This window comes from Sphaerodactylus townsendi, linkage group LG14 (assembly GCF_021028975.2).
Source record: "Sphaerodactylus townsendi isolate TG3544 linkage group LG14, MPM_Stown_v2.3, whole genome shotgun sequence".
In the NCBI taxonomy this organism is placed as follows: domain Eukaryota; kingdom Metazoa; phylum Chordata; class Lepidosauria; order Squamata; family Sphaerodactylidae; genus Sphaerodactylus; species Sphaerodactylus townsendi.
Window position 1 is genome coordinate 2511279 of NC_059438.1, and position 11222 is coordinate 2522500.

General features: G+C 41.3%; 1 protein-coding gene across 3 annotated transcripts in view; it reads left to right on the forward strand.

The window, feature by feature from the left end:
- Positions 1 to 11222, forward strand: part of CDH8 (cadherin 8) — a 260317-nt gene that overhangs the window by 89081 nt on the left and 160014 nt on the right. For all 3 annotated transcript variants that reach the window (XM_048515478.1, XM_048515479.1, XM_048515480.1), the window contains exon 3: positions 1906 to 2200. In XM_048515478.1, the coding sequence (XP_048371435.1) occupies positions 1906 to 2200 (295 nt within the window). The remainder of the gene's footprint in view (positions 1 to 1905; positions 2201 to 11222) is intronic.

An 11222-nucleotide genomic window follows, 5' to 3' on the forward strand; every position in this document is an offset into this window, starting at 1 on the left:
CTACATTCATTAGGCAAAATGTAGCCAAAATGATGACCATTTAAGTCCTAATAAAATGGGAGTGTTAAGGATGCCCTTTAATCTCTTTCAGATGTTTTATTGGTTGGGTACAGAGGGATGGAAGAGTCCCATGATGCATAGTAGTAAACTGCAGTACCGCACTCAAAGCTCTGCTCACAGCCTGAGTTCAATTGTGAAGGATGTCAGTTTCAGGTAGTTGGCTAAAGGTTGACTCAACCTTCTGTCCTTCTGAGGTTGATAAAATGAGTACCCAGCTTGATGTGGGTAAAGTGTGGATGACTGGGGAAGGCGATTTCCCCAAATGCAAACCACCCCATAAACATAGTCTACCTAGTAAACATTATGATGTGATGTCACCCCAGGGGTCAGTAATGACCTGATGCTTGCACCTTTACCTTTAGAGAGGAAAGGGAGTTCCTATTCAGTTATATCTTTATGCCCTATTTAAAATGAATAAACACATTTTAATACCCTTTGAAGATGAGATACTTCCAAAATCCCCAACACTTGATGTATCCTCCAGATTTTGGATTTTAAAATTATATAGTCCTCACCTGTTTGTATCATTGGTTCATTTTTTATTTCCAATTTTATGCAAAACTGCATATGTGCTGGATTCAGAATTTGGGCTACCTCAGCCAGCTAGATTCTGGATCTGGTAATTTAACAGAGTGCACAAACGCTATTGTGTGTACCAAAGCCCATCTAATCTGTGTGTGTTCCAGGGGAAAAAAAGAAAAAAAAACCTTCTATCTATTCAAACTGATGTACTTCATTTATTGTAAGAGCTCCGTTTCTGAATAGGATGAAGTAAATATAGTTTACTAATCTAGTCTGACTAGGATGGAAGGAGATACAGGATTTTCTTCTTGCTTTCTTTGTTACAAGGTGGGGAAGCAGTGGGAGGGAAGGTATGAAAAGGTGGAAGGAACAACTTACACATCAACGGAAGAGTGTCAGAGCAGTAGAGAATGGATGCCTATTGCCTTGACCCATCTGTCTCTCTGACTCTCTAGTCAAGACCCTCTTTGAAATCCAGACAGCACAACATCCTTCTTCCAACACTCTTTGCCACAACTGTCCTCTCTTACAGTTAGATTGTGTTATTCTTAGAGTGCTCTAAGAGTGATTAACAATGATTAATAATAATTCTCACAAGTCTTACATGATACCTAGGATGACTGGCATAATAAGTTGTGATGATGTACAAGAAGCTGACTTATTTTGAATGAAAACTTCCCTGTCTGGTAGCTTGTTTTTTTTTGTAAAACATTGTTTCAGGAGTAGCCTTTTGGAAATGACCCCCCCCCCCATTATTGTTCAATTAAATAACTGAGTCAAACTCAAGGATCTTTTATCAGTGCTGCCAATTATGCTAAATTAGCGTGATTTAGATTTGCTGAATTCACTGCAGTCTTCCTTAAAGCCCCCACTGCTTTCAAGAAACCAACCAGAAAGAAAACCCAAAGTATGGAAATAAATCAGTGGATTAAAATGAAAATTGTGTCTTAAATACCTCATTCTCTCTTTGATGTCCTCATTTAGGATGTTCAGTGCTTTTGTTCATTTGGGGGTGATAACAGATCAGAAGGCATTTACACTATGGATGAGGGGGTTTATATATATATATATATATATATATAAAACAGCTGTTTTATAAAAATAGCAGTGTCTAATTATACCTATGATTACATTTAATTTTGATTAGTATGCATGCAAATTCTTCCTATCCTGGTGTGTTTCAAGCTGATATGGATCCTTAAAGCCTGGATGAAAGCACAAATGCAGAAGAGGAACATGTGGCAAAGCCCATATGAAAAGAAAATGGGTAAACACTGCATTTTTTTAAAAAAAAACCACTAAAATGCTTATTTCTCATTTCAGCTACACACAGATTTGGATCCTGGGATCAGTAAGATCAAGTACATCCTATCGGGTGATGGAGCTGGGACTATCTTTGTGATCAATGACAAGACAGGTGACATCCATGCAATGAAAAGGCTAGACCGGGAAGAAAAAGCTGAATATACACTAACGGCTCAAGCAGTTGATAGGGATACAAACAAACCCCTGGAGCCTCCTTCAGAATTCATCATAAAGGTTCAAGACATCAATGACAATGCACCAGAGTTTGTTGAAGGTCCCTACCATGCAACTGTTCCAGAAATGTCCATTGTGGGTATGTATGCAAGACCAAGTATTGTTGCAAGCCCCAATTTAAATAATGGTCAGCATCCTTAGAGCAAACTGTCACTCAACCAAAAGATCCATTTGTTTCTTTCACTCCTAACTTTAATTTGACCTTGACCTAGATGGCTGTCAGATCTTGGAAGCTAAGCAAGTATCAACTTTGGTTAGTATGTGGAAGGGACCACCAAGGAAGCCCAGAATCACTACACAGAGGCAGGCAATGGCAAACCACCTCTGTTCATGTCTTGCCTGGAAAACACCTTGAGGGGGTCACCATAAGTCAGCTGCAACTTGATGACACTTTACACACATACCTCTCATTTGCACACATACCTCCCTTGGTTTCAGCCACTCTGAATTATCAACTACTATCCTCCCCCCCAACAATATTTTCAGTGGGCTACATTTGTATTCCAATTGTGGCCTTGTGGTTCGAAAGTTGTCGCTGAGACAGATTTATCAAGATTTGTTCCAACACGCCACTTTAATCCTATTGGTATCTTGTTATCTTGCGGGTCCTTAATTGTCTCTTTGTGTGCAGTCTTCTTCCACAGATGTGCCACTTGTGATATGCGGCTACATATTTATTTCCCTTTGTACTGATAATTAGCCTGAAAAGTTAAAAGCAGTGATGTTGTATCGGGGGATGGATGGTGAGAACCTTGAACAAGTTTAACGAATTAGCCATTTGATCAGAGAAGAGACAAAGCAGAAAGGTAGAAGAAAGTTCCTTGAAAAGAAAGAGAGAAATAAAATAAGGTGTTGGTCATTGATTTATTTAAACATCAGTAGGGTGAAGCCCATATTTCATGGTTTTCTGATAGGTTGCCAGTTCCAGGTTGGGAAATGCCTGGAGATTTTGGGAGTGTAGCCAAAGGAAAATTGGGTTTGGGGAAAGAAGGGGATGGATTTCAGCATTTTGCTGACTGTAAATCAAAGGGATGGGGAAAGTGTGCTAATATTGTGGGAACCACATAGTTTCTTAAAAGCATGAATAGCTTCTCATGTTCCTACAGTATAGGCAACTACAATATTTGCATGTCTGAACCAAGCAGGGTTCCCATTCCCTTGCCCACTGCCAATCTGAGCTGTGGCAGGAGAAAAAAGGGGACTATATGCCACTCCCAGGGGTTTTTTTTAAAATGACATCTATGAATGGCTAGAAACTCTCTGTCGTTACCAGACATAAGGTGATTCTGCAACTGGCAGTATCCCTGCCCACAATTCCCCTGCTGTTTGTTGTGCATTTGCATCAATATTTCCAAGGGACATCTCCAGTTTTGAAAGCAATGCCATTGTACAAACGCATATTCTAGGGTTGCCCGCATCTGCGAAGAAAAACATCTTTTAAATCCCCCTTCCCTTTTTATTTGCCGAAAAGTATCTGATGCCAACAACAACAAAAAAATCTAGATTTTGTTTTCAGCTTAGGCTAATGTGGGTCAAGTCAATTTCAGCTGAAGGCCAACAAGGATTCCCTCAACCATCCTTTTTAAAAAGCTCCAATTCAGCTAGGGGCAGTGTAGCCACTGCATCATCTGATCTGTTGCTCTGTTGGTCTCACGGAACACAAAGGAGAAAAAAGGGGCTGCCTGTGGCAGCGTGAGAAAGAAGAAGCGATAGAGGTCAGTAGCACTTGGTTATTTACAGTGTAATATTGTGCAGGGTTACTCTGGCCTGGGCCTATTGAAAACAATTTAGACTTGGAGCAACTCTGAATAGGATTGTACCATCAGTCACTTAAAATGCTAGCATTCTGCCTTTCCCTCGACCAAGTTAACACTGAAGTATGGCAGTTGGCCTGGCTGGAGAGGTTGACCTTTCAAGAGAAAGAAAAATGATCCCGTTTCTCAAATAAAGAAGAAGAGTTGGTTTTTATACCCCACTTTCCCCTACATTTGAGGAGTCTCAAAGCGACTTACCATCACCTTCCTTCCCTCTCTCCAAAACAGACACCTTGTGAGGTAGGTAGGGCTGAGAGGGTTCTGAGAGAACTGTGACTAGCCCATGGTCAACAATCAGATTGCATATGTAGGTCTGGGGAAACAAACCCAGTTCACCAGGTAAGAGACCACTGCTCTTAACCGCAACACCACGCTGGCTTGAAATGAGGAGATCTGAAACTTGTCATGGAACTGATACCATTGATAACTGGGACAGATCAAATTGAGATTAAAAGGACCTTTTAAAAAAGTTAGCAGTGCTGGCTGGGGCAGTGTCACGTTTAAGAGGCCCCAAAGCATTACCCCACCCCTCAAAAATCTGAATAGTATTTAGCTTCTTTATTATTTAGAGATCCTCAAAAATCTCTAAACTGTAATTTATTGTGTTTCTTTGTAAATCCAGCTCTATTAGGAAAGGCTTCTAAAAATGTGCTAGATTAACAATGCAATCCTAAATAGAGTTGCACCCTTCAAAGTCCATTGATTTAGGATTGCATAGTAAGCTGCCCTTAACTAGCTGGAGAGTTTTGGAACAAGCGCACATGATTCACCAAAGTGAACCTGAGAACAATGCGCCTTTTTTTTTTAGTAATTTCTACAAAGCTGTCAAAGGGAGACACTTGTAAATGTTTACTGGAAGAAGTGCCCAGCCACTTACAAAGCACTGCTGCGTCTTATCAGAGTTCGGAAAACAATAGACTTCTGTATTTCAGTTTTGAAGCAGAACTGCAGCTGTATACGTTGATGCAAGAGGCCGGAGCTGTCATTTTGCTGACAGACTGTAGGCTGAGTTGTACAAAGCCACCTTCTATTCTCAGCGGAGTGGGCCTGGGAGCATTGACGGTGCGGAGATTGGGCTGGCTTGTCAATTAGAGCCCCTTCTGAGGCTTTATGTCTTTGTTCCTTGAAATTGCTTCTGTTGAAATGGACATGAGAGTTCTCTGCCACAGGAATGGCCTCCTGTGACCCAAGCATGAGTTTAATATGTTCGGCTCTTTAATTATGCAGCAAGGCAAACACAGGGAAGACCTCGGGATCACTGTATTTGCTTAGCTAACTCCTTAACAGAAGTCTGGAAAGGCTCACGTGAACCAGCTAAATTCAAATCCAGTATCACCTTAGAAACTAAAAATTTTTTTGGGGGGGGTCTAAGCTTTCAAGAGACAAAGCTCCCTTAGCTTCTAAGGGAGATCTGAGTCTTTTTATCCAGGTCAGAAGATGAGAGGGGTGTTGTTAAGAGTGCTTATAAAGAATACAGAGGTACAGTGCATATTCTTTACAACACCTCTTTCATTTTCTGACTTGGAGAAAAAGGCTAGATCTCCATTTCTACTCGTGTTCAATGATGGGAACTTTGACTCTGGAGAGGTTATAATCTGAAATTCTTTTTTTTCTGGTCTCAAAAGGGCTACTGGTCTTTGAAACTACTACTTTCTGAAACTATCTTCATGCGAAACAGTGTGCTTGGAGGTATGATAAAGAATGGGGGAAATGCCAATGGATGTATGAATATTGGCCCCATCCAAATATTGGCCCCATTACACCGGCAGCAGGGGCTTTGGCCTTATGCCACTTTTTCGATGGTGTAAGTCCATTAAGATGAATGGGGGCTTTCCCATTGGCAGGTACACTTTTGTGTGTTTATACTTTGTACCCTTCCCATTCTCTTAGGATCTGTGGGCTTGTGTGGCCACGGGGCTATGTCATGGCATTTGGCCTTGGGATGGGGTTGCCCATTGGTAAGAATCAGGATTCAAACATCTGTATACCTAAGATGTTTTGGAGGGGTTGCTATGGCTCAATGGAAGTACATCTACTTTGCATTTAGAAGGTTCCAGGCTGTCATTGCAATTTCAAGTTAAAAGTATCAGGTGGAAGGACCTCTGCATGAGAATTTGGACAGCTGTTGCCTCCTGAGTGGACAATATTAACCTAGATCAGGGGTCAGCAACCTTTACCACCCAAAGAGCCATTTGGACCCGTTTTCCATGGCCCTGAAGATCTACCAAGCCGGAGAGGCGGCTCTGCATGGAGCTGCCTCCACTGGCCCCTCCACTCACCTTTCCTGGAGGGACACGCCTATGACCCTCCAACCTCCAGGCCATGCAGAGCTGCAGTATAAGGCTGAAAGAGCCACATGCAGCTCCGGAGCTGTGGGTTGCATACCCCTGCCTTAAACCTAACCTTAACGTATTATTTTTATTTAATTTTTTCAGTCATAAATTGTTCCCAAAATTGTAACAAAAACCCCAAACCTAAAAATGACCGTAGCTTTATTCTCGGACTGCGCTCTAGAACTCAATGTAACACTAAGGCATGCCTGAGCTTCTGCCCTTGCCTTAACCCTAACTTATTTTTATTTAATGTTTTCAGTCATAAATTGTTCCCAAAATTGTTATAAAACCCGAAACCTAAAACTGACCATAGCCCTTTTCTCAGATTGTGCCCTAGAACTCAATGTAACACTAAGGCACACCTGAGCTTCTGCCCTTGCCTTAACCCTAACCCTAATTTATTATTTTTATTTAATTTTTTCAGTCATAAATTGTTACCAAAATTGTAACAAAAACCCGAAACCTAAAACTCACCATAGTGCTATTCTTGGACTGCGCCCTACAACTCAACGTAACACTAAAACAAGCCTGAGCCCCTACTTTTGCCTTAAACCAGGGGTCAGCAACCTTTACCACTCAAAGAACCATTTGGACCTGTTTTCCACAGCCCCGAAGATCTACTGAGCTGGAGCCTCCAGTTTGGTCCCTCCACTCACCTTTCGTGGAGGGACCCTCCAACCTCCAGGGCATGCGGAACCGCAGTATAAGGCTGAAAGAGCCGCATGCGGCTCCAGAGCCATGGGTTGCAGACTCCTGACCTAGATAGACCATTGGTCTGACCCAATATTAGTGTCATGTGTGTTCATGACAAACCACTTCTAAAAGAGAAGGGGGTTTCAAAAGGAGCTTGTGGTATGAGAACATGAAAGTGAACTTGCAAGTAGGGATGAGTTTAGATTTATCATGCTCAGTGTTTTGACCTGAATTTTGTTTTTACCTTTTAAAAATTCGGTTTAGCTTATTGCAGTTTTAATGTAATAGCAATAATATGCCTAAGCCATTTGTTGAGGCTCAGGGTCAGTGAAAAAGAATGAATACATTTTACAGGAAACATTTGGTACGAGGTCTTAGAACATAAGCAAAATACCCTCTTACATGGACTTAACACTTTTAATTGCTCTCTAACTGCAAGATACAAGAATTTTGGCACTAATAATTTCATTAGTACCAAAAAGCAAATATGAAATTACAAATTCAGATGAGACTACAAAGGCTCCAGCAAAATAAATCGAGACCCTGCAAGGTAATAACACATGCAGAATCGATGATACAGCATCATTCCATCATAGACATACCCTTTACAATCAGGGAAATTGCTTAAATATGCCACACCTTCTCAAAAAATTGATGATAGTCCATTAAGGCCCCTTTCACACATGCAAAATAATGCACTTTCAATCCACTTTCACAATTGTTTGCAAGTGGATTTTGCTATTCCACCCAGCTGCAAAGTTCATTGAAAGTGGACTGAAAGTGCATTATTCTGCATGTGCAGGAGGGGCCTACATCTTGCCAAAGCCTAAACTTTTTGCTATCTAGGGACAGTTAAAAAAATAAAAAGAAAGAAAGATCCTCTGAAGATGCCAGCCACAGATGCAGGCGAAACGTCAGGAGAGAATGCTGCTAGAACACGGCCATACAGCCCGGAAACCACACAGCACCCCAAAAATAAAGAAAGCTATTTAGCTGGTCAGTTTATCCAACAAGGAGTTAATCCATAGTATTACAAGGAATCTTTTGAAAATTGTTCCTGTGATTCTATGTTCTAGCACCATTTTCTATTTCATTGTACCAAATATTTCTTGCAAAACATATACCTCCCCTCCCCTTTAGTACATCAATAAATCAGCAGTATATATTTGGCATACATACAAATGTGTTAGGCATAGAAACAGTTAAAGTTGCATGCACAACACAAAAAAATCTACAAAGCAGTAACACTCAGAAGACTGAACCTGTTAACAACATAGCATATATATATATGTAGGCGGGTTTGCACATCACTGAATATTGTGCTGCTATTTCACTATTATAACCGTTCACTTTGTGATTATTTTGTCCATACAGGAGAATCCAGGAGGTGAATGATTACAATAGCACAGTTATAGTACAGTATCCAGCGAAGTGTAGATCCAGCTATTTATTCATTCTTTATGACGGTGAATGATAATTGTGTAAAAAAACACTTTACTCTTTGCATTTTCTTCCCAGTGAAACTTTTCTAAGATCTTCTGTTTCCACCCTAACACAAGGAAGAAAGTTAAAAATGATTGATTTTTACCCTTCTTTCCTTGTGAGCCCCGTTTTAGAGCAGCTGTTTTTAAGCAGTGTGTCTATGCCATTCAGTCCAAACAGTCAATTCTCGCTGTTAACCTTTGATGTAGAAAAAAAAAAATCAGGACTAAGAGCCTGAAGCTGAGAATCTTACTGCTTTAGCAGTTTTCCTACAGCTGCCATGTCAACTTTTAGCCAACTGCGAGATAATGCACAAACACTCTTTGTTTTTTTTTAATAACTAAGGCTGATCAAAATGTGGGTTTTGATGAGAGGATACCAAGTGAGGTAGACACAAGGTTTGCTTGGAGGATGTTGCCAATTCAATCATTGTATGTCAGCTTAAAAGAGCTCCTATAGAGAATATGGAAAAGATCTTTGACATGTATGTGTTCACTACTTATCCCACATGTGTTTGCTTTGCATTGGATTTTTCCCACTATTTCTGTTTGCACAGGAATTCCCCTACTGTGAGGTATTCCTAGCCGAGCCAATCTGCCATTTTGCGCACCCCTGCTTCCTTATCCTTTCTAGGTAACCGCCATCTGGATGCTGCCTGCTGCCTTTTTGGGGTGGGGGGTGAGGTGGGGTGCCAGTGTGAAAAGAAGGGAAACACTTTTTTGATCCTTTTTGAATAGCAGGAAAACCTGCTGTGGTGTGGTTGTGGCAGGAAAGTGTAGAAGAGTGAGAGAACCCTAAGAAAGCTACACTCATACTGATTCCCTTTGCATTCCCTGCCAAGGGAGAACAAAGTTACATTTTGAGAGTTTTCAAAAACCATGGGGATGCTCTGATCTCAGAGACTGTGAGTTCCATAGAGGAGAAAACATGTGTGACCAAGAATCCAACCTGAATGGAATATACACTTAATGTGAAAGCGACCACAAGTGTGAAAATAGGCTTTGTCTGACTGCAAATCTTTAAAATCACTGTCACTCCTAACAAAGATAGATAAGTAGTCTGACTTGGCATATTTCAAATGGAGAATTGTTTGCTTAAAGATTGCCACCACTTTTGCATGGCTACTGGCATATCTGGGAAAAAAAACGACCCTTGAGCCCTGCAGACAGCCACCATTAGAGTGGATTCTCTAGGTGACCACCATTTTGTGCTGGTACGTGTGTGGGGGATTCTCTGGTGGGAGGATTCTTGGGTGGGAAGATTCTTGGGTGGGGGGATTCTCAGATGCATGGTTCACAGGGAAACAGCATTTCCTGTGCGAACCATGCTGCACCCTGACGCTGGCATCCCAGCGATCCCGAATGGCCCCTGCACCTGCCATGCAAATGTCAACACCGGCAACACGGGTTCATTTAACCTGTTTTTGTTGCCTGTGCAGAACAGGCCTTTACTAAGCTGCTAATATTTTTTTTTTCTTTTAGATACCATACAGGGGGTATTTGCTTTGCTATGTAATTCAAACACAGTGAGGTTTTCATATAGAAAAAGTCTCAATTCCACTGGGAAAAAAATCATTTCCCAGAGTACCGTTACAGTTCCGTATGCCCTAGTACCGGGGAGGACTTGTATATGCTGTGTCGTCCTTAAGGCGATGAAGATGTTGTACAAGCTATTTCATTTTTAGATAACTGCATAACGTTATATGTGAGATAGAGGTGAGTATATTAATCTCTCCAGTGCTCCACAAATAAAATGCCTCGTTTCATTGAGATCTCAGCAGTTTATTTGTGCAGTGCTGGTGGAGATTAATACCCTCACCTCTATCGCACACACAACTTTACACAGTTATCTGGAAATGAAATAACTTGTACAACATTTTCATCCTACATATCCAAGCGTGTCTCTGGTTCTGTCTCATGCAAAACTGTAACGTATCTTCAAGGAATAAGGGCTTCCTGTAGCGTATTGACCTTCCGTTGATGAAAAACCAAGTTCAAAGCAAGCGGCTTGTGAAAGAAGCAGACAGGGAGATTGTTTTCAGGAAGCTGCAATGAGATCGTATATGTCAGTAAAATATGTTGCTGCTTTACATTATTAAGATCACTTGTATGGCAATGCTGTGTGTAGAAGTGGAGTCCAATTCTGCTTCCATTCAAATCACACACACACCTCTCAACTTTGGATGTTTCTGAAGTTTGCTTTCAATACTTGTTGATTCCTTGCTTCGTATCCATAAATGGTCATTCCATTTTCTGTTTCTCTGCACTACATATTCTCATGGGCTTGAGAAATATTGGTTATTTACAAGCAGGGTCCTGCCAGGACTTACAGGGGGCATCCTCCATTATATCCTAGAATCATAGAGTTGGAAGAGACTCCAAGGGCCATCAAGTCCAACTCCCTGCAATGCAGAAACACTAATCAAAGCACTCCTGACAGATGGCCATCCAGCCTTTGTTTAAACATCTCCAAAGAAGGAGACCACCATACTCTGAGGTAGTTCATTCCACCGTTGAACAGCCCTTATTGTCAGGGAGCTTTTTTTGATGTTTTGGTGGACTCTCTTTTCCTTCCCATTGAACCCATTACTCCTGGTCCTAGTCTCTGGAACAGCAAAAAAACAAGCTTGTTCCCCCACCAACATGACATCCCTTCAAATATCTAAACTACCATGTCACTTATCATGGCTATCGTGTCACCTCTTAACCTTCTCTTCACCAAACACACCCAGCTCCCTAAGTCTCTCCTCATAGGGCATGGATTCCAGACCTTTTACCAT